General features: G+C 38.6%; 1 protein-coding gene across 1 annotated transcript; it reads left to right on the top strand.

The window, feature by feature from the left end:
• Window positions 1–27,876, top strand: NDP (norrin cystine knot growth factor NDP). Its single transcript, XM_037139136.2, has 3 exons — window positions 1–198; window positions 15,752–16,133; window positions 26,682–27,876. Exons 2-3 carry the CDS (start codon window positions 15,960–15,962, stop codon window positions 26,907–26,909), a joined length of 402 nt encoding a protein of 133 aa, XP_036995031.2. The 5' UTR covers window positions 1–198; window positions 15,752–15,959; the 3' UTR covers window positions 26,910–27,876.

Below are 27,876 nucleotides of genomic sequence, written 5' to 3'. Positions count from 1 at the left end.
TCTCTTTCCCTTTCTCTCTCCCTCTCTCTCTCTCTCCCTCTGTCGCTTAAACAACAGTCCTAACTTTTGTGTGTTGCAAATATAAAAGGCAAGCCATGTGACAGAGGGACAGAAGAACAAAAGCATTTGGAAGTAACAGGACCTCTTTCTAGCTCTCAGAAAAGTCTGAGAAGAAAGGAGCCCTGCGTTTCCCCTAAGGTAAGCAGGAAAACAAGCGCTGACGGCTTGCCTAGGAAATTACTTCTTTCCAAACGGAGCATTTCACCCATTCTCAGACAAAGAGACAACATTTAAATACCACTTAAATTTGCATTAATTTAATTTAATTTGCATTGATCTGTGGCATGTTAGCATTGTGTGTGTGTGTATGTATGTGTGTGTTTTAAACGGGTCTTTAAGTCTGTGACAGAGCATGAGAGCCTGACAGAGACTAGAAAAATCTCTTTTGGTTGGACTTAAAGAGATTTGATTTTCAAACTCGCTGCGTAGTTGAATGTAACTTTGTAATGATTCTTATATTTGACCATGTGAAAGGAGACTGAGAAGCAACAACTCACAGACATGGATTCCCGATTCCCCAGTATCTTCCCCACTGTCCTCATCCCTCTTACAATGGGGACCCTATTAACGCTGGCAAGCCTTTGAGTTTAAGCGCGCACTGTTTACTTTTATTACTACTTTATATATGCGGCTGATCTCCTGCCAGGGCTCTTCCGGAGTGGTTAGAATGACTTCAAACAATAGGCAATATTTATTTCTAGCTTTCTGTGTCATGCTTTGCAGGATTCTGTTCCTTTTGCACTCTTCTCCCAAAATGCAAGTACTTTGCTCCCATAGATGCATTCAGAAGTACTGACAAGAGAGGAGAATGGATTTACTATATGATTTTGATTGAGCAAAAATTCCTAGGAACTGCATGCTGTTTGCCTTGGCCTTATTGCAAAGGGTTATTTTTAGTAGTTTGCTTGTCCCTGCAACAGGACTGATGCTACACTGTCTAAGTAGTGACCACGAAAGGATGCTCCCACCAGCACAAGGACCAGGACCTATTGGAATGACTCCTACCTGAGGAATATTCAGAGGGTTCTTTTAATCTCCTGAATATAAATTCTCTGTTTAAGTGAACAATTGGGCTTTAGGAGGCCTGAACATAACTCTTTCTTGGGGGACAGGAAGTTTGACTGTGTACAGAATGTTAATGACTCAGAATGTCCTGTAAATGAGGCTCTTTGTAATCAAGGAGCCTAGATAAACCCACATAAAAGAGGCAGACTCTCTTCCCTATTGAGATTCAGGTGTGTGGAGGCGGGGTGGTTTGGGGGATATTTGGCAGGATGAGAGTTCCATGTTCTAGTCTTTGCAACTGTAATTTGTTATTAATAACAAATATAGATGCTGTGAAAAACATCTGTTTTCAGTCATAATATTATTAGTATATTTCAATTACAATGACCTGGTATTGGCAAACTGCTCCAACATATAGTATTAAATACCAGGTGCATTTGTAAACATAGAGATGTCTAAAATGCGGTGTTGGTTGTAGGTGTCAACAAAATACAGTGGAGGACTGCAGAATACTTTTTTGATTGTGTGTTTAGACCAAAAGCAAACATCTACCCATTTCCTTCTCACTAGTTTGGCTTCTGAAAATAACTTTAAGGTTCTATCAACCAATGTTCAGTGTGGAACAGAGACATGATCTATGGGGAACCTTTCTAATTTTCTCTAATAAATAGACTAGCAGGCATTATTTAAAAAATCTGGCTTTTGAATGAGTTAATTTACAACTTTGGGATATTCACTGTTTGAGAAAGCCTTTAATGATGCTATGGATTCTATTGCTATACAATTTTAGTGATTTTCTTTAAAAGTGTTGCTGTTAAGGCATTTAACTGAATGAAAACAATTTTCTTAAACTATTATTCAGATTATTACATTGATCCTGAGTGTCTGAAAATAAAATACAGTATTTTGAGTCATTCACTTTAAAATACATTTAGTTCAGGTGAAGGGAAAACTGTTTGAAGTTTTTTTGATGACTATACCAAGCAGTTAATACTCACAGATGGAAGCACGGCTATGGAATTTTCAATCTTAATTCAAGTTCCAACAACACTATCAAAGGGAATATTAATCATTTTTCAAAACATTTAACAATTTTCAACTCATTTATTTTCCCGGGCCCTTGAAAAATGTGGTGAGTTTCTTAGAATCATAGCCACCAATGGTCGCAATTTTAGTCCATTTCAAGAACTAACAATTCAAGTACTATTATTCTTATTAGTTAATTATTCATTTCAACATTCTTTTAATGAATTATGCTAGTTCTTATGGATGCAAAGATGGGTGAGACATTGCCCCATGCCCTCATTCTCAGTCTGTATGTTATCTCCAGTTAGATTTTAGAACTGAAATGGGCTTTGTCAATGGGTAAACTGGGCAATGACCTCATTATAATAAATCATTTAAAATATTTGTTATTATTCTGATTTACTTGAAATGATTGCCACTTATCAATGGGTTTTCTTTTCATTTATGATTAAGGGGTTCCTGTTGGACCTTTATCAGCAGATCCTGGGTACAAATTACTTGCATAGCTATCATGGCTTGGATATTTCCTGCCTATGTAGAAGAAAGTTGGGAAGAGAGCAGTTTAACTTTTCTCTGCTCTCTTGAGCACCCTTTTTAAAGGGTCACATGCTGTATTTATCTGAAATCTACTCAGAAACTGATATCAGAGGCCCTTAATGAATTATTGAATTAGAAACATGTACAGATGAAGATGTAGTCACTTATGTCCCACTACTTAACTTGTCCAACTTCCAGAATCAAAATCGATGACCTCTGGGCCTGACCTAAATTCAAGAGGCCCCTGGGACAAAAATTGCCAGAAGTTATTCTCCAAACCCAGGTCTCCATCAGAACCAGATAATGTTGCTTTCAAATAATTAAGTCTTATTTTCTGACATGGGTATGTTACTAGGAAAACCCCCTTAGGACAGCATCACTAGGGTCCTTGATTTGGTCCTTATCAGCAGATGATACCCCCCTACACCCAGCAGGTGGATAAAATGCCTCTAACTCCCTGAGGTGCCTGAATCACCCTAGCCAGCCCTCAGCTTCTTGGCCAGCAGCCTTCTAGCCTACCCTTACCTCTTCCCATGACAAGTCAGTTACTGCTACTTTGTTCAGGCCCCTTGACTGGGCCATTGGGAGCAAAAAGGATAGGGAGGCAGGTGGAAGGACTGAGAAGTTCTAAAGCAGAAGGAGATTGGCCCATGTTAGTGTGGAAGAGCTTCAGGGACCAGATTTCTGTGGCCTGCCATGGCTCTGATCAGCTGTCATTTCCTCTTTGTGTATGACACTGTGGAACATATTAAAATTTTTCTTGGATGGTATGTTTGGAATTCCTCTGATGCCCCACCTCACCAACTTACCCGGACAATAAAAGCAAGGTTGTAAGCCTTTGAACAGCTGGCAGGCTATATATTTCCCCTCTTTCTTTCACATAATCTAATTCAGAAAAGAATCCAGCTAGACTGGCAGTGCCATGTCTAGGTACTTGTTTCCTCCTCCAGCCTTTTCTGGAATCATCCTGGGTGGCATGTGGACTTTCTTTTCTTTTGCTCTCCACCACCCCCACTCTGCCCCCTTTTCCCTTCCCCAGAGCTCCTTCTATTGTGAGATTACCCTTTGCTCCGCCTGTTTTCCTGACAGCCTGGGTCCTGTTCCTTGAGGTCTCCCCAATCTCCATAGTATTCCCAGTATGTCATTCTTGGCAGTAGCTCTGCTGGAATGATAAAATTGGGGGGCTTTTGGAACCCTGACTCTTAACCTACTCATAGAGAGGAGCAACCTCATGGTTTGACTGCCCTTTAGGTTGCTGAGAGCAGGGCTGGAGTGACCCAGGCTGGCAGGGACAAGCATACCATCACAGTGACCTGCACATCTCTGACAAAGGGCTGGGGGTGGGAGTGCTATGGGAATTCCTGGATGCACTTAGGCCTACATTAAGAAAAAAGTGGTTATTCTGTATTTCAGAGGGAGAGACAAGAGATGTAAAACAGCTCCCTGGACCCTTAAGCCCGGCCTTGCCCCCTTTCTCCATCCTTCCCACATTCTTCTCTTACTAAGGAAAAAGAAAGAGAAACAGGACCTTTAATTTGGCTAACATGGTCCTAAATGTCTTTATAAAACCCATTTGGTAAAAGGGAGAGGGTAGAAATGGATCCTGGGTTAAGCTCAACTACAAATGCATGGGGCTGGAGAGATGGGGAGGAGTTTTTCTATTTTTTTTTCCTTCTTTTAACACAGAACAACAGATTGGTTTATGAGTTGCAGATGGAAAGAACTGGACTTTTCATTAGACATTCCCATTTAAGAGCCTCATGCAACCCCCTCTGTGCAGCATCTTTAAAAGATGCTGCTAATGTCCTTGGGACCAAAAGGTATTAAAGAGCAATCTACAATGCAGCTTCCTATTACTTTTCGTTCCCTAAGAGCTTTGGTAGTCTTTCTGAATTAGCTAAAGTTCATTAAAAGACCCAAAGAAAAAAAATTAACACAGTTGAATTAAAATGAGTCTTTTCCTGTTAGCTTGACAAGAAGAAAAAAAAAGGAAAGAAAAGAAAGAGAAGAAAGAACCAACTCCCCTCCTCTACCACTTCTTGGGTTTTAATATGAATTATTCCATACAAGTCCCTAGGCTAGAGGATCTATTTAAAGATGCCTGGCAGCATGAAGGGAGAGGGTAAAAATACAACCACTCTTTTGTCCATCAAAGGTTTTCTTTTTCATTAAGAGCATTCCTATTTTCCTGTCTGCCCCTGCCAGTGGCAACATTCCAGCTGGTAGTACCCACTCCTTAACCATCAGATCAGCAACCATGAATTTCTATGCTTGATTTCAAGAGAAAAAGAATGGGGAATCCTTCTAAAACTCTCATGTATGTACAGCAGTATGAGAGAAGCTGGTACTGAAATAAATGCTGGCTTGGCTGTGCAGGTTGCATGCTGCAAATTCACACGCCTACACATTTGAGTTTTTGAGGAATCTTGTGCCAGTGGCATTCTTTCTGATGCCAACTAACCCTCACATCTGCAGAGCTTTTTTTCTGGTGTTTCTGCCTATTGTTTGCTTGGTATCATTTATGATTACTGTCTCCTTCATCAGAAGGTCTTAGAGTCTGATGGATGAGCACATACTGCTGAGAATCACATCCCTAGACCTATTTTCAATAGTCAGAATGTAACACCCTGGATAGGGTTGACAGTCTGGAACAACGACTTTCTTGTTAGAAAGAGTGCTGACTCAAAAAATTCAAAAAGTGGGTAACTTCAGTTGGCAATATATCCCCAGTGCTTATAATCAGGAGTTCATACAATGAGGGTCCATTTCATCTTCATGTCAAAATCTGCACATGAGTATTAAACTTAGTTCTATTAAATTTAGATAATTTTTCTTTTTGTTTTTCTATAACAGCTAAGAATTTTTCATACAATTTTCTCTCTTCCAAGGGAAGGGGACTGGCTTAATCCTAACTTTTTCTTTTAAGCTGTGATCCAACCAATTGCAGTATCCTTTAAAAATGGAAGGGCAACAGGTTAATATGTTTAAGAAAGTTGATGAGTTGTCAGAAAATGCTCAGGGGCAACCTTTCTGCAGTGTCACAAACAACAATAGCTCTAAACATGGAGTTCCTTTCCATTCTATCATCAATAGGGAATAAAAATAAAAAGAAAGCAGGCCATGGGAGAAGTAACAAAAAAGAGGAGAAAGAATTATTTTGGATGTTCAAAATCTGCCACTGCAGATTTTCAAATAGCACATTTTCAGAAAGGAAAGTTTCCCTTAATTTCACTTACCCACTCCCAGGAAGAGGGGTTTGAACTCTGAAGTTGACTTCTTTACTTGATGTTAGAAAAGGAGGTCCACTCCTCAAGTGAAAAAATACTCCAACTTTAACTCTAAGTAAAGTATAGATTCTTCCTCCAATGGAAAGGAAGAATCAAAGAAAGTCAATCCTTATTCAAAGTTCAATTTTCTTTCAAATACAAGGCGGTGTTTTAGAACTTGATACATTCCTATGATTTTTCTCTCAAATTGTGAGAAATTACTCCTTTTTAGAATTTAAATTTTTTGAGCTTTGGAATCTAAAGGCAGCACAGGATAATTGTTGCAGAATTAGCAAGCAAAAGATATAGCTATAATATATGTGATTTAAGCAAAGCAAGATACAAACAGGAAAACAACAGCCCAAGAATTTCAGAGTTATTACAGAAAAACATTTTTGAAACATATTTTAATGTGATATTATTTAAACCTTACCCCTTTGACACAGGGCTGCATGACAAGTGTTCTGCATTGCAATAAGATTGAATTCAGTATTCAAATTCTAACATTGAAAAGAAAAGGTATGGAAAGACTACATTGCTCCTATTGTTTATGCCTCATTTCTAAGGGCTCTACAGCTGTTAGGTGAAGTTACTACTCATCATTACAAAACGTTGTTGTGGGTGAAAAGATTCAAATGTAGCATGGAAACACTTTGAAGAAAAGCCAACATACTCATTGGGCTCCAGGGTAAATGGGAGCTTGTACCCTGATCACCCTAACGCTGGTCACTTCTCTTCTCCTAAGGCTTTTTACCAGAGCCAGCAGTCTACTGGCAGAACCAGTGTCAAATTACATCAGCACTAGGGTCCCCAGAACACCTGGCCACCATTTCTTTTCTACAGGCAGAGTACATCGATGTGTTTTGCAGGACTCAGTCCTTGGGTTGGTTATTTCAAAGTTCTGTTTTCTTTCCAAAGGATTTAACATAAGGTGGGTGGTTAGAATGTATCTTATTCCTCATATGAAACAGCCTTCCCAGGAGGAAGTGGATGAGAAGAAGGGAACCTTTCCTAATAAAATTGTGCTATTTGAAATCATTGAGAGGGCAGTGGCAGATTTTGAGCATGAAAAATAATATTTCTTCCTTCTGTTATTTCTCTGGCTTTCTCCCTATTTCTATTACTTATTGAGGGGGGATGGAAGAGGATTCCATGTTTAGGGCTATTGTTGATTTATGGCACTGTCGACAGGCTACCCCTAAGCATTTTCTGATAGCTTGTCACCACATCAGTTACAACTTTTAGTGGGCTCATCAGATTTAGAGAAATAATCCAAACTACTGGAGAAAAAGTCTTCAACTGTATTGTGCTTTTTGACTATGGGTAATCAGACCTGGTCATTTCCAATGTATGCAAGGTTTGTATTCTAAAAATCTGTTAGTTATATCAACTGTTAAGAGTGAGTCTGCATAGAAACTATAGAAACCCCAAAAAGCCCAGCACAGGATCCAAGAGCCACACACAATGGGCAACTCTTTTAGACCTAAGTTCCAGTCCAGGACTTCAAGAATGCACGGTCCCTAACACAAAGGTTCCACACATAGGAGAGTGCCTTGCTCTCAACAACTAGAACCTTATTCATTCTATATCTGCAGAGAAAACAACTCTTCTAATTAATTTTCCTCTTCTATCTTGAACCAGAACATTACAGATGGCTCCATTTGGGCATGAGGATCTGTGTCTTAGCCTCAGTTTAAGAATAAGGTTCATTCAGGAGTGTTGAACTCAGCCTATACCATCATCACCATCATCATCAAATGAAAGAAGTTTAATTCTAGAATGATTGACTATTCTTTCTTTCTTCTCTCCCCATTTGATGGAGACTGGAAAAAACGCTACATATACATTTTAAGACAACTTTAAGATAAATAAGAACTGGTAAAATATCCTCAAAAACTGCCTCCTATTGTTAACCACATATTATTAATTTATGAATCAAATTGATTTTAAGGGATTTTTTTTCAGGCCATCAATATGGCTTTATCAAGGGAAAAATCTTATAGCTTAGCATTCAATGTTGCCTTGGGCACCACATGAGAATTTGTTTAAACTTTTCCACAATCATTAACTTCTTCAGTACAGAAGGAATTCTTTCTATAGCATTGATTTGGAGACTATGTAGCTCCAAAGCAGATGCTATACTCTGAGAAGCTTATGGTTAGATAATGTGAGAAATGGATAGTCATAAAAGCATCTAGACCATTCCATTCACTTTACAGATGAGGAAACTGAGTTCCAGAGAAGTCAAGTGACTTGTTTAAGATTGTATAGCTAATTATGGGAAAGTAGGACTCAGAGCTTGAGGTTTTTCAGATCAGCCTTCTTGCTACCATATCAGGCAACAGTAGAACACTCTTTAGGTTTCAGAATACAGTGGAATAGTTATCTAATATTTCTGGTAAATGAGTGTAAAACACTGGGATATGGGATACTAACAACAAAGTCTAGAAATAGATTTGAGGAGAAAAAGATGAAAGCTATAAGTAAGTGGGAATTTAGATAACAATGAAAGGTTCCCATGATTTCCTGAAAATCAGAATTTTAAGTTTTAGCCTGTCTCAGGGTTGAGTCATCCTATACCACTCCCTTCTCAGACAGTAAATTTATTCAATCTGAGGACATATATACACAGGTGGGTCCATTTGAGAGTTGACTTATTTCAAGAAATTATAGTCATACCTCAGTACTCATTGGATTCATAACTCATCAAACCCTGTACTCATTGCATTTGGACAAGAAAAAATGTTTCAGCACTTGATGTTTGCTCAGGACTTGTCACACTTTCTAGAACTTGAATGAGTCATGATTCATCCTGCAAGAGAAAATGCATCATGAGTTCCAGAACGAATTAATGACAAGTACCAAGGTACCATTATACCTCTGGTCCTAGTCCTTTTTTTGCACCCCTGTTTACCCCAGGGTTGTTATTTACTGCTTTTTTCTGAGCTATATTTTCCCTTTCCTTTTGTTTCTCCCATCTCTTTTCTTCCTCCATCACCATCACTGCTGAGTTTGACCATGCTTGGCTAGTAATGCAGATTGAGAGAACAGAGAGTCCTATCTCAGACTGGAGGACTACTATTTATTCACAAGGATGTCATTTTCTCTCACCTAAGGTGGCACAATAGGGGCCTCAAATGCTTCTTCAGCCTCTGATTGTACTATTGATACCATGACACAACAGGGGCAGGAGCCACACCCTCCCCACTGACCTTGTGGCTCCCCATCCTTGGAGCTACCTGAGGCTAGCAGGCTGGAGACCTGGCAGCATTCATGGTCAGCCCAGGCTTGGCTTCTTGGCTGCTACTGATGTGCTGCTAGATAAGAATAATATCTTCTTATTATTCAAAACTCATTCATTGAGTGCATGGGATGCTTTATAGAATCCAACATGCTGTTTACAGTTTATAAATTAAGTGCCTTGGGAAGAGGCATCTGACTTATTCTCCAAGGCATCTAGTTGACTAGATCTAATTGAAATTCTCTGAGTTCCTGGGAAGGGGTTAGTTGGCACTTCACACTCTCTGATTAGACCTTGAGTTGTTTGCTCTTCTAATCCTAGTATAGTGTTATCTAGGGGCAAGCTTTCTTCTACACTGAAATCCTTGATTTTTGTGGGGGGCAATTCCTTTGAGAGAAGCTCTGCATTCTGCCATCCTTACCTTACTCATGGCTGATATAATTGTTTTAAATTATAATAAATATCAAATAATTCTATCTGTTACACTGACGCCATTCCAGAGTCATTATATTTTATCTGCTTAACTTAATCTTCTTTGAAATGATGCAGTGCATGTTGGATACAAATTAGATGTTAAGGAAGTTTATCAATGTGTCCAAAGAATGATTCAGGAAAATAGGTCAAGACTCTTTGCTGGTAGATGCAGTGAGCTGGAAGAAGGAATTAGGGTAGGACATATTATTTTTCTCCGACCTTTAACTTTTATCTCCTGGAACATCAGCAGACACATAGTAAGTGCTCAATGAATGTGTTGAATGAATACTTATTAAAATAAACCACAGAAGGCAACACCTCCATATGTTGTTACTGAAAAGAGCCCTGGGTGTGTGAGAGGGTGCAGGGAGAAATGAATACTGGAATACCACCATCCCTTGTCTGGCAAGCAGGGCAAGAATAAGGCCATTCTTGGCACATGCCACTTGTCTTAGCCTGTTGCTGGAATAACTTTGTGAGAAATCAGCACTTTAACCTCTGCCAGGCAGAAGGTCTGCTCAAGAGTGAACTGATTTGTGTATATAACATCATCTCTCACCCAGGAGGCTGGGCCCACTGTAAGCTCTGCTGTATTATTTCACTGAGAATGACAGGTGGGGAAATCTGGGTGCCAGTTCTTTTCTACTGGTATCATTTGGAGGGTAGCTCCAAAGTTGGGCACACCAACCTCTGTGCCTCTCCTGCTAGTAAAAGGTCCACATTGGAGCTATTAGAATGTGGGCTCTATACACTGGCCAACTCCATGTCTCAGAGACTATATCCAAAACACAGAGCAGCCCTGGTGCTACTGAGTTCAACAAGAGAGTCATTCTCTCATTTAATCCATCATTTGCTGGGCTGAGGTACTAAATCTTGATAGGTAGCATTTGATTTTATGGTATATGGCTTTTGAAAAATGAAAGCAGCCTTGACTGGTGTGGTTCAGTGGGTTGGGTGTCATCCTATGAACTGAAAGGTCACCAGTTTAATTACTGGTCAGGGCACATGCATGGGATGTAGGCAAAGTTCTCATCTGGGATAGTGTGAGAGGCAACTGATCAATGTTTCTCTCCCTTTCTTTCTCCCTCCCTTTTCTTCTCTCTAAAAAGAAATAAAATCTTTTAAAAAATGAAAGCAAATTAGAATTAAATTCTGAGAAAAATGACAGAAACTCCTACACGACAGACATATGGGGGGGGCAAACTGGAATTTATTTATTAAAAAAATGTTTATTCTTACATGTTTAAACTTACCACCTTCAGAGCATTCTCCATTGGATGCAATACATTTATTGAGACTTTTTCCCACTTCTCAAAACAGTTTTTGAACTTGTCAATTTCTATGCCTTTGAGTGCTTCTGCTTTTTTATTGTTTTACTTCTTCCACATCTGCAAAACATTTCCCTTTGAGGACTTTTTTCATCTGGGAAAACAAACAAACAAAACTTGGGGTGTGACTGGGTGAATAAGAAGGGTAGGGCATGGTGACCATGGCATTTTGGGTCGAAAACTGCTGAACACTCAGCGTGGTGTGGGCAAGTGCACTTGTAAATAACCCATTATGAAATGGGCAAACAAGTTGGAAAAAGTCTTCAAAAAATTACTGAATCAAGATGCAGCCTCTCACAACAATGCTAGTTGGTACACTGATGCAGATGGGTTCCTAGAATACTCCTGTACTATGAGGGGCCTACCCTCTAGAAGATAATTATATTTTTGGGTCCCCCCATAGATTCATTTAGACTTCCATAAAGTCAGAATCTCAAGTGATGTAAATTTCCTTCATTTCTAATTTTCCTCTTTGTGAGCATTTCCCTCAGTACTCTGCACATTCTCACCCATGCACATAGTGACCAACACAATGTTAGGACAACTCAACTTAATATCCCTTTTTTCTTAAGTATTGCATTTATTACTTCTTTAACACAACAATGTTGACTTATTCAGTTTGAACACTTAAGGTCAAAATCCCAATGTTATTTTGCAAGAATCTTACCTTTATGTTTTGAAGTTCTGTGAGCTCTGTGGCACATTTATATTGTTTCTCTCATTCTTATTTCAAAGGTTAATATAAAAACTGGACAAAAAGTATCATGCTTTGTGTGTTGAAATGAAAAATCTATTATTAGTGGTGAAGCAACACTTCCTCTGTCATTCTCTTATAATTTACCTTTATTACTACTTATGGGTTCAACTTATCATCTTTAAAGAGAAAATTACATAATACAGTTATATTTTTATGATATTTATCTCTTTATCAGTATAAACATCATGATATTTGCTTGCAAAAGTATTTTATTCACCTTTTAGGAAAAAAAAATTAACTGTGCTTGCAATTCATGATGTTGGCAATAGGTGGCAGTAGTGCATAAGAACGAAGAATAGATTAGCCTGTCTTTCCATATTTATAGGAAATAAAAATATATACATGTCCCTTGATTTCCCTTCTTCTTCTTTCCCACGTTATCTCCTCCCACCTCCCCTCTGGTTACTGTCAGTTTGTTCTTTATTTCAATGTTTCTGGTTATATTTTGCTTGCTTGTCTGTTTTGTTGATTAGGTTCCATGCATAGGAGAGATACAAAAAAAATGCATAGAAAAAAGATATAAAGTAAACATGAAATAAAACATATATTTATAATTTTGTTTCTATAACTAATAAAAATTTTTAAAGAAAAGAAAGAAAAATATAATACTGCTAAAAAACTGACACAGACTTTAAACATTCATTATCCTAATTACTATTTTTAAAACTAGTTTTCAAAAGAGAAAGTATTATTTTTAAATAAAATTTTGGATAGGTGTATATTCACAAGTTCAAAAATCTACAAATAAAAAAGCTATAGAGTGAAAAGTTTTTCTCCCATGCCTGTCCTCCAACATCCACGAGCAACTAATTGTATAGTCTCCAGAGCTTCCTTATGTAAATACAAATAGACACAAATCTATATTCCTGTCTCTCTCTATTTTTTGTTTCTTAGAGCAAAAGAAACAAAATTTTTTTTTTCATTTTTTAGTTTAATGAAAAAAATTTTTACAAAAAGAAACCAACATAAAAGATCCAAATGTATCATGAAATCTCAGATATTCACTCTTTTTGTTGGAGATGCTGCTTAATGTGTTCTGCTCTTCATTTTTCTCTCCTGTCCTTTTCCAAGATCTCTTATTTCATCCTTTCTTTCCAGTACTCTTAAGGTCTTTGCCATGACCCATCTTGGCCTAGAAGCTGGATACATCACCATAGCTCTCACAAGTGTTCCACTTAGAACTTCTGCATTCTTTTTTATATAGTTGCATAGTATTCCATTTTATGAATGTTGTATAATAGACTTAACCAGTATCCTATTGATGGATATATTCTGCTATATTTTATGTTATGGCAATAACGCTATAGTGACTATCCATACACTTACATGATCTCACATGTAAGATAATTCTCAGAAGTGGAATTCCTGGGTCTAAGTTATATACATTTACAATTTTAATAGATATTGCCAAGTTGGCCTCTACAGAATTTGTATTGATTTATACCGTACTACTTCAGAATGGGTCTTTTATCCATAGCCTTGTTAACAGGGTGCATGATCAGATTTTGTAGTCTGTAAATCTGATTGGTTGAATAAAGTATCTCAAAGTACTTTAATTTTCATTTCTCTTAGATGAGTGAGCATACTCATCTTTCATGTTTAAGAGTTAATTTTATTTTTATTGTTTTTACTTTTTAATTTATTTTTTTGTATTTTTTCACTACTATTTATCTTTCTGATACCCTCTTATACCTCCACCCACCCTCTACCCCTCACAATCACCACACTGTTGTCCATGCCCATGAGTCCTTTTTCTTGATCCTTCCACCCCCTAACGACCCCTACCACTGCCCAGAACTGTCAACTTGCTCTCTATAAGTCTATATTTCATTTCTGTTTAGGGGCTATTTATATTTTTATATGTTACTTTTTTGTGGATAAAATGCCAACAAATACAACCATCCATATACATATATAGAGTTTTGTTATTGAAGTTCTTGCTTGTTTTTGCTTTCATGCTATACATGTTTTTTCATTTGCTTTGCTCATTTGACCATACCTTCTGGCCATGGCTCTGAAGAGAAAGGTGCTGGTAGTGGGGAAGGAGGGCTAGGAGTAGAATGTCTGTTTTTACCTTCATCCTTTTGCCATTGACTCCTGGGGGAAATATCTGTAAACTGGAGTGGTGAAAGGAGAAATTTAATAAATTCTCTTCCTGAGACTAATTAAGGCTTCAAAGAGATAGATAACTGCTAAGGATAATATAGTTGTATTGAAACTCAGGAAATGGTCACTTTATTGTAGCCTCTGAACTTAGAACCACATCCCCCCACTACCACCTAAACAAAGGACACTGACTCTTTGAACTGAAGTCTTGGGGAGTTTCAGTGTAACGTGCATAGGAAAACCTAGACTATGAAGCTGAAAAGAAAACAAAAAAATGCTCTTCTGTTTTCTTTGCCAACTGGGAGCTTTAGACTCAGGCTTGATAAATTTTAATGAGATGTTTCCATTAGCATGCACATAAAGGAAAATGGTATAAAGTTATATGAAAAGATAGTCTCCACAATTTTAGGATTATCTTCTGCATAGGGAGATGATGGTAACTGAATCCATAAGTATCAGGCAATGGCATTTTAGAGCAACAGGGAAATGCATTTGTCATCTTTTCCAATTCCCCTCCTCCAAAGGTGAGGAATCTGGGGCTAGAACAGTTTAAATGACCCATGCAAGTTCCCCCTGCTAATTAATGGCAGTGTTAGAGTCCAGATGGGGGTCCCCACATTACTGATTTCTGCTTTTCCTTCAATTTATAGAACTTCCCTGAAACATGCACGATGAGGTTTTGCCATTGCCAAGGATGCTGTGCTCTGAAATAGCCCTATGTCACACACCCTTTTCTGCTTGGGGTCACCTGCCCTACATTCACAGACAGCCAACTGAGGCTAAGGGGGCTTTGAACCATTCTATTACAGCAAAACTAATTGACTTATATGGGCTTAAATTTCTAATCTTAGTCTTTTCCATACTTTTCCTTGTTTATTCAGACTGTCCATGAGTAGGAAGTTTTAAAAAATGTTGTACTATGAACAAAAATCAATCTTTTATCTGAAATATTTGAAAGTTTTTCTGAAGCTTTAATTATCATGTTCCTTTTGTTGTGGATATAATGTCAGCACCCCTCCCCAATTTTTCTAAATTTTTGAAAATATTTTTTATACTCGTTTTCTGTTGTGATAAAAAGCATCAATGTTGGCCATGCTTTGGGGGTTAGTGAGGTGATTTGGGGAGATTTCTGGTCCCTAGCCCTTTGTCTAAGAGGTATATGATTAAAGTAACAAAGCAAATTTCAGAAAAACCAGTATAATATGATCCCATTGTAATGGTAAATTACTGCTCCAACATTCACTTATTTTCTCAAATTATACCATGTGCTCAGGCTATAAAGACTGCAGAAATGTGTGACTGTATTGGCAAATACAAGTATTGCATTAATGACACTGGAGGACAGTTAGCATAATGTGTATTTCAGGTGCAGTTTGTCATTGATGCTGGGTAACGCCGGGGCTTAAAACAAAAACAGGATGAACCCAGAACACAGAAATGGAAAACTAGGTGGGTAAATGGGTGGGTGGGTAGGTATGGACTTGGAATTGGAAAATGTATTCCCTTCCCGTGGGACATGACCTGTGTTCATTAGTGCTGACCTTTCACCTCCCCTTCTCTGAAAGCTGACGTTGATATCAAAGCTTACTGAGAAACTGAATAGACACCACTAGCCAGGGATAATGATGAGATCACCAAACTCAGGCCAGAATCACATGTTTAATCTCTACCATGGATTTAAAGTGTTCTTGCTCATAGGAACATGGACTCCAGCAATTAAAGTCAATATGTGCTTCCATTAAGCTACTTTTCCACGCTAAAATGGTTATAAATATGTAGCATAAGCTATGGAGGAGGTATGGAGTGGATGATAGTTTATGCTAACGACACTGTAGAAACTAGTATTTTCTACTCAAAATCACATGGAAAAATTCTACTCAATACTTCCTGGATTCCATTAATTTTTCTCAGTAAATGTTTCAGGAGGAAATAATTTCTGTTTTCATTCCAGCTGTGCAGCAGATACAGTGGTGATGGATTGCAAGTGCAAAGAGTAAGACAAAACTCTGGCACACAAAGGACAATGACAACCAGAAAGCTTCAGCCAGATCCTGCCCTTTACTTGGAAGGAACTGAATCCTAGGAGGTGAAGGCATTTCTGATTTTTAGTCCTCTGCCTCCCTCTGCTGTTGTTCTTGAGTAGTTTTTTCCTTACAACAATGAGAAATCATGTACTAGCTGCAACCTTTTCTTTGCTCTCCCTGCTGGCACTAATGGGAGATACAGACAGCAAAATGGATACCTCCTTCATGATGGACTCAGACCCTCGACGCTGCATGAGGCACCACTATGTTGATTCTATCAGTCACCCACTATACAAGTGTAACTCAAAGGTAAGAGAAAGATCTCTGTGAGGGTAAGAATTACTTCTAGAAACAGGAAAAAGACATATACCTTTATCAAGGGATAGAGAAGTATGATGATAATGCAAACCTGAACTGGCCCACACATCTTGGCCCACACATCTTGTGGGAGAATTGTGCTTTTAGAGTTTCTTATCATGCTTTTCAATTTTGTCAGTAAAGCTGCCTAATTAAGCATGTGTACACACAGCTAGCTTCTCTCTTTTCAGCCTGCTCAGAGCCAATAGAAAAGGCTGGAATGTTCTCACAATAAAATTGTTGCTAAACACCAGATAGTAGGGGAGCATGTCACCCTTGGTTGTGATATTTATAAGCGGTAGAGTTCTTTTTCAAGAAAAAAATAGTCTACAATTTGTTGTAATACTTTCTACCTCCACTAGACATAAAGAGGAAGGGGATGCAAAAATATGATTGAGCAGTGAAATGTAATTCTTGAGGGACTCTTCAAAAAGTTTTTGATAAAACAGTTAGTCATTGGCCTCATAAGTTCCAGTTTTTCTTCACTTTCCATGTTTATGTTAAAATGGTTTCAAAAGATAAATGACAATTTGATCATTTGTCATTTTTACATTGATTATCCAAATCATTCTTGTTTGGAGATTGTATGATTTTTGCACAGGCACTTATGCAACTGATGTCTCACTGTTAAGACAAGTTGTGGGAAAGAATACCATGATTCAAAGGTCACGGAGAGTGAGCAACCACATGGGCCACCCAGAAGGGAGGCACGTAGTAGGAAAGAACAGACTCAGAAAGAGAATTCTCATGACTGTCACTGCTGCAGTCACATGAATGAAATTTGTTCACATTTGATAAATAAGAATTTGTTTAGGAAAACCTTAGAGATTTTCACTTTTAGTCCTGAGACTAAAACCACTTAACCATTCTCATATGGCAAGTATTTTTTTAATTACCAGTATAATTAAGAAGGTTTTATACTATCAACCAGTAGAATTAAGACCATATAAGTAAATCTCTCTACCCTCCATCTGAAAACATTACAACTTCTGTCTGCCTTTAAAATTTCCATAACTTGTCTGATTATAGCTCAATGATGATGACTTGTTTTAGTCTGGCAGACCAGAATTTGAGTGAAATCATTTTAATCATTATATTAGTAAGCTCTAGGACTGTGGGAAAAAATAGACCTAAGGAAAAAGATGGTGACAAATAAAGAGTTAAGTGTGACCAAGCACAAAGGATATTTGTTCCAAAGTTCTCTTTCTACCAAGAAAAATTTTCTGTCTCTTATTTGCACATTTAAAGCTAAAAAAATTTTTGCAAGATGCAATTCCTTTTTAAGAAAAAAAACTAAAACCAATGTTTAAAAAAGATGGGATGTTTTTATAATTGATTGCTCAGAAATTGACTGGAGTGATTATTAGCTTCTTCTCCCCCACCCCTGTATAGTACTAGCTAGGATTTAGTGTTTCTTATTCCATGAATAATTTCTCCCTCTGTTGAGTTGTCCTCCATAATCATGATCCTTTAAAAAAGGGAATTAAAATTATTTCAAAGAAGGTGTCAATGTGATAATAAGAAGGAACAGAGAAAGAAAAGCAGATTAAAAAAGGAAAGAATACTTTAGAAATGTTTGGTGAAATGATAGAGGAGTGCCTTAACAATTATCACATTAGTTAAGGGAAGGTCAAAGAAGAGATGTCATTAACTTGAACCCAATAAACTCACAGTGCTTGAGCATGAATCCTAGAAACAGACTTTAGCCTACCTTTGTTAACCTCTGTATCTTCCAGAATGCTATGGTAAATAGTAAGAGAAATGTTTGTACCTTCACGGGAACAGTCTGTTTTCAAACATCCTAAACTATCCCAAATATACCAATAGTTTTATGTAAATGTGCTTGTAATTATAAACCTTTCTTCTTTGGCTGTAAAATATATCTGGCAGAATCTCAATTAACCAGACCTTTCCTGGATTAGATTTTCTTTACATATCCATGAAAAAAACTTTAAAAATTTTTTTCTTTATTTATTTTAGACAGGAGAAGGGAAGGACAAAGAGAGGGAGAGAAACATCAATGTGTGGTTGCCTCTTATGAGCTCCCCCCACTGGGGGTCTGGCCTGCAACCCAGGCAAGTGCCTTGACTGGGAATTGAACCAGAGACCCTTTGGTTTGCACGCTGGCACTCAATCCACTGAGCCATACCAGCCAGGGCAAAAAACTCTCTTTCATTTTGAATTACTCTATAACTCTTACCTTTCAAAGACTCAGGCTGGTCTTTTCCCTAATGGATCTCATTGAACAAAACTGTTTGAAAGGCCATTATTTACAAAACACATACCTACTGTTTGTCTTTCAATTGTTAACACTTCCTGTCTTATATTTATCCAGTGTCTGGCTTCAGGAAGACAGACAAAGGGGAGCTTGTGACCCAGGCTCAGGGAAGGGAGGGCACCTGCTTTAAGAGCTAATATGTGTCACTAGTATGTAGCACTACATAGTACATAATCTAATAACTGCTGACAAACCTGTGATGGGAGCCAGTATCATTTCCATTTTACTGGTAAAGAAAACTGAAACCTGAAACAAGTATTAAGTAAATTTTTTTATGTCAAATAGCCCAAGAGTGGTAATGTCTGCCTCAGAGCATCTTTCAACTACTTAACTTCATATTGGAGGAATGTAAGTAGAATGCAGGAGCTACTATTTAGAAGTCCATTTTTAAAGAATATTTTATTTATTTATCTTTAGAGTGGGGAAGGGAGGGAGAAAGAAAGGGAGATGAAACATCAGTGTGTGGTTGCTTCTCACACTCCCCACACTGGGGACCTGACCATGACTGGGAATTGAGCTGACCTTTTGGTTTGTAGGCCTGCACTCAATCTACTGAGCTACACCAGCCAGAACATTAGCAATCTTTCTAGAACTGAAACTGAATGTTTACTCTGTGCAGGCAATGTGGTAGGTACTGGAGGCACAAAAATATTTTAAAAACAGTTTTGCCTGTCATAATGTTTACAAGTAAATGGGGGAGAGAGGGAAGGGAATCTTTTCAGGGACCTTGCAATGAAACTGCCTGCTTTCCCTAGCCCTGAACGTGCAGCTGGCCAGTCAGAGGTCTGTTGCCTATTTCCTAGCAATTCGGGAAAAAGCTGAAATGGGGTCAGACAGAAAATACTGGCTGCAGTGGTCCACCAGGGAGGTCAATGTGGCCACACATTAGGATGTGTCTACTGACATTTAGTGATTGTTGCCTTGTAGTTTAGTGGTTTTGTACCTTTGAGGATTGGGTACAAACAATTCTGAGAATGACAGATTCATTTATAATCTTCCCTGAAATTCTAAGTGAGTAAAGGCTATAGAACAGACAAAATGTGAGTAGTTTGTGGAAATGAGGTGTCTGCAGCATCTTTAAGGGAACTGAGGCATCCCAGACTTTTGAGAGAAAACTGCTTTCAAATTCCAGCTTTACGGTTTGACAAGTGAGGAAACTGAGGTAATTATTTGGTTCTTCAGTTTCTTTGTAAAATGGAGCTATTGCTGTCTACCTAAAGGTATGGGAATGAATCTTGTTGATAACATTTTAAAGCATCCAGCACAGTGTCTGGCATATAAAAGGTATTAATAAATAATGTTATGGTCTTGACGAAGTTATAAACTAGACAGGTGTTTAGATTCACTTTTCTATTTCAGTCACTACTGTGACCTCAATAACTGCTTGGATCTCCTATAGCCTTAAAGGATTAGGAAAATAAACCTCATTGTGGTTCATGTTGAATACAGAAACTTGGCAGGGATGGTGGGAGTGTACAGAAGAGCAAAGTAAATGAAAGCCACTGTGTTGGGTGCTAAAAGGAAGAATAAAAGTCAAAGAGAAACAGATCTTGCTGTCTGACCTCTTTTCCCAAGTGAGTAGAGAAAAGAGAGACTGGAGGGGAGGCACTTCTGAATTTAGGCCAGGGGAAGGTTTTTAGGAACTGAGCTTGGGGAAGGAAGCTGGTGGGGCAGATCTGTGAAGTCTGAGTTGGGTAAGGAGTTGGAGATGGTGACCCCATGCCAGGGGTGTGGAACCATGACATAGGGTTGTCTGAACTCTGAAGGGCCATAGGAGCTGCAACAAAAGAGAAGAAGAAGAAGGGTTTAGGGGATAAATCCTGAGAAAATTCTCAGAGTGTAAGGACTTGACATGCCAAGGACTGAGCCTTGAGGTTGGGAGGTAATGATTAGGATTCTCAAGCCATGTCCTACTGGTGCTACTGAAGCTCAGCGTGGTAGAAGAAATGGAGGACACAGAAATATTGAGTTTATAACACAATTAAGTATTGGGAAGATATGAGTTATTTTATTTTAAAAGGAACGAATGTATACTGAATGCCTACTATATGCAGGTACTGTGGCCACTGGAGGCAGAAAAAAAATTGAAAGACAGTTTTGGCTCTCAAAATGTTTACAAGTAAACAAGGAAGAGAGGGAAGGGAAATGTTCCATGTTGCAAAGGCCTCTTCATGCCCTACCAAATTGTGACCCGAGTAAAGGTACCAGATTCCAGTTGGAATTTGCAGAGTTCTCACTTGTCCTATCAGAGCTCTCACCACCACCACCATCATCTCCCCCACACACACTGCTTCATTCCCCTGGTTGCAATTTTGCTGATTCCCTCAGCTTTGCATGGTTAGTATAAAGGTCAATTTGGGTCTCTAGAGGTGAACTGAATAGTCATTTATTGAGGTTGTTGGTAAGGGAAAGTTTAGGAGAATCATGGGTAAATCTTGTTCCTGAAGAGAAAGGGGGTAGGTGTTTCAAGGGGTGCCATAGAATAAGAAGTGTACAGTGTTCACTGCTGAGAAAAGGTAGAATATGTTTCTCACTCAATTGGGGTTAAATAGCCAAACCCTCTTCTAGGAAGGGAGAGATGCATATTTATTTTGTTATTGATGGAGATACCTAGTCAGTCATGGCCCAAGCCAGGAATTCATGGGATTCCATATGACAGAAGAGGAAAGTGACTTTTGTGATGATAAGTCTTTCAACAAAGGGTGATAAAAACCATCTGTGTTTGGGTTTTCTTTCATTCAGAAGATAGCTGTGTATTGCAGAAAGTACATAACTGTCTAAGAATTATGGTAGGTCACCAGAGAGAGTAGAGCTCTGAGGCCTTCAGTGCATTCTTTGGTCTGGACCCAGGAATCATAGCAGCCTACAACCTTTACAATGTAGCTTGAACTTACCCATGACCAACTTGAACATCTTATGAAAACTGAGGGCTTGACAGGCTGATTGTCATGGCCTAATAGTACAGCACTGTGTTTAAGAGAAAATTCTCAGGAATCTGGCTGTGGTGGTTCAGGTGGTCTGGCCCTCCATTGTACAGCTCTGCGCCTTCATGTTGGTAGCTTATCCTCTGCCTTTTAATTTTTTAATTTGTAAAATAGGGAGAGTTTACCTTTTGAAATGCTTATTAAGCACTAAGTTGCATATGAAGGGCTTGGCATGATGCCTGGAACCTAGTAAATATTCAATAAACATTATCTATCATAATCTATACTATTTTTATTATTTCCCAAGGACCATTTTATTACTCTTACCCTCAGCGCATGGAAATCATATTATAGCATGAAGGAACCTGTTCTTGAACAAGCACTCTGAACCTGGCAGCTCTGTTCACATTGGAAGAAACTGGCTTTAACATCCAGCTTGAGCCAAGTGACACCAAGGTTGGGGGAATACAAAGGAGCTGCTGGAGGAGTTGCCCAGCTTCCTAGCATCAAGCCACCTGTTTGGGAAACATAAGATAATAAAAATTAAACTGGACCCAAGGCAGATAACATGTATCTGTCACCCACCTGGGCTACAAGAAGTCAATAAGTATTACAAACAATAACCAGCTGTTGAAACCAATGTCTAATGGTGGAGCCCCATGTAGGCTTATTGTCAAAAAACTTTCCTTTATGATTTGGTAATAGAGAAATGTGAACACTCTCCATTAAGAACACAAGCGGACATAAACTAAAGGGGGGGAATGGTGGGGTTGGGGGTGCAGGGTGGAGGGGAATGAAGAGGGAGAATACAACAACTGTATTGGCATAATCAATAAAATTTAAAAATTAAATTAAATTTAAAAAAGAACACAAATGCAGTTCAAATAGAGAGGAATCCCCCCGCCCCATGTTATTAAAATACAGCCAAGACACCCAAGCATGAGGGATGTATGTCAACCACAAACTGGGGTCCACTGTGTTTTGGAAGGTGAACTGATGTTTGTAGCTGTCAAAAGGTTTATTGAATTAGAGAATGAATTGATTAAGAATTAGAGACTGTGTGGTACTACCCAGTGAATTGCTGACAGTCCCTGGGAGTCCTCAAATCATGGGGGGATGGAGCTGAGCAAGGATCTTGACAGTGTAGGAGGTATTATAGAGGACTGTTGTGGATCTTAGAAGATTCACTTCTGCATAAGCTTGGAGGTGGTGATACATGTCCCCAAAAGTCCGTAAGAAAAAGTTCAAACTTGTGTGAAAATTATATATAGTTAGAGCTCCCAGAAGCATGTCAAAGTACGTTAGAGAAAGGTGTGAGCTGGCCCATGACTCAGGAAAACATATTAACCTCAGGACACAGGACGGCATAATGATTTAGACCTGGTGTTTGGTTTTAGACAGAACTGAGTTTGTCTCCAACACTGCCTTTTACTAGATATGTGAGTCCGAGCAAGTTACTTAAACTCTTTTTTTAAACATTTTTTATTGTTGTTCAAGTACAGTTTTCTGCCTTTCCCCCCCAACCCTCCCTACCACCCCAGCCCTCCCCACATCCTTCCCGTTTCCATCTCCCGTTGTTATTGTCCATGTGTCCTTTATAATTGTTCCTGTAAACCTTTCACCCTTTCCCCCCTATATCCCATTCCCTCTCCCCTCTGGTCACTGTCAGCCTGTTCTCAATTTCAATGTCTTTGGTCATATTTTACTTGCTTGTTTATTTTGTTGATTAGGTTCCTGTTAAAGGTGAGATCATATGGTATTTGTCTTTCACCACCTGGCTTATTCCACTTAGCCTAATGCTCTCCAGTTTCATCCATGCTGTTGCAAAGGGCAGGAGTTCCTTCTTTCTTTCTGCTGCAATCTTGACCCATCAATTCCACCACTAGGATTATGTGCTAAGAACCCTGAAACACCAATCCAAAAGAACCTATGCAACCCAATGTTCACAGCAGCACAATCTACAATAGCCAAGTGCTGGAAGCAACCTAAGTGCCCATCAGTAAATGAATGGATCAAAAACTATGATACATTTACACAATGGAATACTTAAACTCTTTAAAGCCTCAGTTTCCTTATTTGTAACAATAGTGCAAATAATAATATGTAGTAATTTTAGCATAAAATTGTTCTGAGGATCAAATAATATTAAATGTTTTAGACACTCAATAAAGTTTATTTTCCATTATGAACTAAATGATGACTATCTGGTGATCCATCTGGAGCAGAGCCTCTCAAATTTTAATAGGCCTAGGACCTTCCTAGTGGAAGTATGGATATTAGCCCAGCAGTACTCACATCAAATAAAGTCTTTTGAGAAATGAAGAATCTCTGGTCTCACTTAGAACTACTCAATCACATTGTAAAGTTGAACAAGATCCCCAGATGGTTTACATACATATTATAGTTTGAGAAGCTCTGGTCTGGAAGAGGTCAGAAGATGTTCATTAAATCTGTGACACAAATGACGCATGGCAGAGACTAAAATGTGAAATATGAAGAGTGAACCTGGAGAGCTTTATTTTTTATTCCTTAATAACAGTCATTTATGGACCTTATCTTACAAACTCCCCACTTTACACACCCAACCAACATACACAAACACATTGTTATAAAGTTACATTTTATATAGTTTTCAGTTTTGGGATAAGATCTATATACTGTGAATATCTTGGAGAGGGGATTGGCATGTGTGTGTATGTGTGTTGAGAACATTGAGGGCCCAATAACTTTCATAGTCTCTTCCTCAAGGAGAGAAACTTTGAATTTGGCAATGGAAAGCAGTTGGGATTTCATTAAGCACAGCTAGGAGGAAAGGGCATTCATGAAATAGAAAGACATGAGCAAAAGCAAGAGGCAAGGAAATTCAGTATAGTTCAATGAACTCATAAGTAATTAAACTTGATCACAATAGGGAGTGGGTGATGAGAATGAGAACAGTTATAAGAAAGACTGGAAAGATAATGTGAAATCCAAGTCATAGAGGGCCTTAATGCCTGCTCAGGATTTTGAACTTTATTCTGAAGGCTGGGGGCAACCACTGACAGTATTTATTGTACGTCTGTGCATTCTCCTTGCCCAGAAAGTCCAGCTCCTGAAGAAGAGGGGGCCATTGGAAGTGGTCCCAGGGTCTTCAGTGCTGGAGTTCTTGCCCATCAGAATGAGCTGAAGGTAGAGCTTCAGACCCTGAAAACTTTTAGTGAAATCACTATCAGGTTAGTTCTTGTGCAAATGGCCCTACATTGTTGACTGTCGTTTTACAGACCAAAACTAATTGCCTGGTCATTCAAGGTCTACATTTGGTTCACCTGTATGTGTATCATTTGGAGATGATGCGCCACCATGTCTTTGCTTCTGAATTAAGTCTGCTGACATAGGTTCACTATATCATTCCAGACTGAAGTTGGATCTCTATTTCAGGAGGTGATTCTTTAAATAATTGCTTGATCTTCCTAATAGATGATCTGCACTAGTGAGTAAATTGAACACAACTTCAAAATGAGATGTCAAGGAACTTTTCCCATGTAGTGGTAAATTGTGGAGAAGGGACTGGGAGAGATCTTGGACTTTCTTCTCATTATAAGGATAGAGGTGACACTAAGGATTGGTCCAGGTACTACTGACTATGGCACAATCTCTCAAAACCTATTTCAGATCATGTTTGTTTCACCTATCAATATGAAGAACAAGTAGGATAGAATTAAAGTTTTAATAAACCAAAACAGCTTATAGCTGCCATTTTCTCTCTGCCTCTGATCTTTCAGAGAAAATATATCAGTAGGTTTTATTCAGCTTATCTTCACCAAACCCTCCTGGTTGTTTCCTAGTGTTTCATATTCTCTTACTGGTTGCTAAGAGAATGTTGGATTCATCCTAGTATCTTCTCAGGTAATGATGTATAATTACCAGAATTTAGTTTCTCTTCTTTTTGGAAAGATGGGCAGGCCAGTCCTTTCTTTTAATCATTGGGTATTTAATTCTGGCCTATAGAATAATGTTAAAGATAATAGCTGGTGTGTTTTTAATAACATCTGCTAATTTTTAAAATATCACAAAGTAAATGTCAAATGGTTTCACATATGAATGTATCTTTTAATCTTTTATTTTAAAATTTCAATTTTATATTCTTATTGTTGGTTCTGGAATTATAGGGCAACATTTTCTCCATCACTTACTATGAAATTCATGATGCAATACATTCCCACATAAACATGAACCAATAATCTCAGGTTCTCCTCACTCTCTGTGCCTGAATAGAATCAAGCTGCCCACCCTACCCCATCTATGACTGCCACTCCTAGGACAGCAGAATTTATGAGCCTCTGCTATGTTCTCATAATCTATATACAAAATATTGAGTGTGCATTTATGTTCATTTTTTGGGGGATAACTTTGGTAGTTGGTGTCAGAGTCTTAAAGGAGTCTGTTTACTAAAATCACATTGAGCCATTATAGAGAACACACATCTTCTGTTACTTCAGCCCAAGCTTTATGATCATACTAACTAATCTTTGGAAATAGATGTGGTTAGAATGAGTTAATATTTGCCCTAAATGACTCTGACAATTTGATTGCGCAAATCTTAGGCTCCCTCAATGTATAAGCCCAGAAATGCCATTCCAGGGCCCAAAATGCAGCCCATTTTATTTAATGCTCTTGTTTCAAGTTGCAGTAACTAGAATATTTTTTCCTAAGTATATTCAGGTTACCCTAACTTTTTGTTCTTCAGAAACCGAATTCTTTTTGTTTAGCAAATCCCTTCATGTAACAAATTCTTTTTTAAATTTAGTTATCCTTTACACCCCAATTTTAATTTGGGATGACTTTCTGCATTTTGAGACTGGTAGAATTGGTATTAGGCAAATGACGGATTCTCACCTTTCTGAATACATATTGTTTGTTCTTTGATTTTTTATTTGCACATCAAGGTGGTGGGCCTCTTTCACTTGTTCTAAACTCTCAGTTCACTCCAGAATTTCAAAGTTCTAAGGAACTTTGAAAACCACAAGAGTCTGGCTCTGTCTTCAAGGATTTTATTTTTTCTAAATTGTTTTATTGTTGTTCAAGTACAATTGTCTGCAGTCAAGGATTTTAACTCAACTGGTTTGAGGCAGGGCCTGAGTGTTGACATTTAAAAAATAAGTTTTACTAGATGATTCCAAATTGCAACCTGAGTTGAGAGCCACTGCTCTAATCCATCAGGAATTGGCTAAGAGGGTTAGGTTTTTATAAAGAAGTCTGTGCTATATGGCTGGGGTTTTGGCAACTCCCATAGGGTAACCACCTCTCTTTTCTCCCTAGATGGTGCTTCTGGCCAGGTGCGAGGGGCACTGCAGCCAGGCATCACGGTCCGAGCCCTTGGTGTCCTTCAGCACTGTCCTCAAGCAGCCCTTCCGCTCTTCCTGTCACTGCTGTCGGCCCCAGACCTCCAAGCTGAAAGCATTGAGGCTGCGCTGCTCAGGTGGCATCAGACTCACGGCCACCTACCGGTACATCCTTTCCTGTCACTGCGAGGAATGTGGCTCTTGAGATCTGCTTTTGAGTGGCTTCTGGATGAGACAACCTCCAGGCTCTGATCAAGGCAGCTCAATATGCCAAGGAAGGACTGGCAAGAAAAGAGTTAAGGCAAAAAAAAAAAAAGATGCAGCAATTCCCATAGGATTCTGCATATTCTAGTAATAAAGACTCTACATGCTTGTTGACAGAGAGAGATACTCTGGGAACTTATTGTCCATTTCTGTCTCTTTTTCCTGGTACAATATCTTTTGCTTTTTCTCCAGATTCAGGCATTTTCTCTCTTGGCACTGAATGTTGTTTGGGTTTCTAACAATTCAGCATTAGTGGGAAAAGTGGGCCCCCAGGCAAGAGTGGGTCAGGCTGTCACTGTTTGGTGCAGATTAGGGAAGCATTTGCCTTGGAAAGCAGGACAGCACAATTCTTTCTGGGACATCATCTGGTTTTGTTTATCTTGTCATTTGGTCTAAAGTTGCTATTGCTGCTAAAGGTTCCCAATTCGAAATTCCAGGCATCAAGCATGTGGACATGTTTAGTCAGGTATACTCATAGCCAGCTAACTGACATTCAAATAATTAACAAACAGATTCTCTTATGTAATGCTGGAACTCCTTATAGTTGTAATTATAATTTAGAAATGACTTTTGGGAAGTAAATGTGGCATAAAGAATCTGTAACCTGAAGGCTCTCTCAGATAAATTATGGTAAAAATTTGTAAGGACTTTTAAAGACCTGCACAAATATGGATCCTGCACTGACTTTGAAAAAGGCATATACATACTGGTGGCATGGAGAATGTACTATACTCATGCGTGCAAATCAGACAACCATGTGTGAATCTATTTGTGGGTATGCTATAGCTTCATCCATGCTATGGGCATTTTTCTCCAACATCCACTTGTCCATGTGAAGCATGTTGCCAAAATGGTGGCCTGGCTCATCTGCTGAACATTTGGTTTAAATATATTTTGATCTTTGAGAC

This window comes from Artibeus jamaicensis, unplaced genomic scaffold, assembly GCF_021234435.1.
Source record: "Artibeus jamaicensis isolate MK-2021 breed Jamaican fruit bat unplaced genomic scaffold, CSHL_Jam_final contig_60, whole genome shotgun sequence".
Lineage (NCBI taxonomy): Eukaryota > Metazoa > Chordata > Mammalia > Chiroptera > Phyllostomidae > Artibeus > Artibeus jamaicensis.
This window is presented reverse-complemented; position numbering and strand designations above follow the sequence as displayed.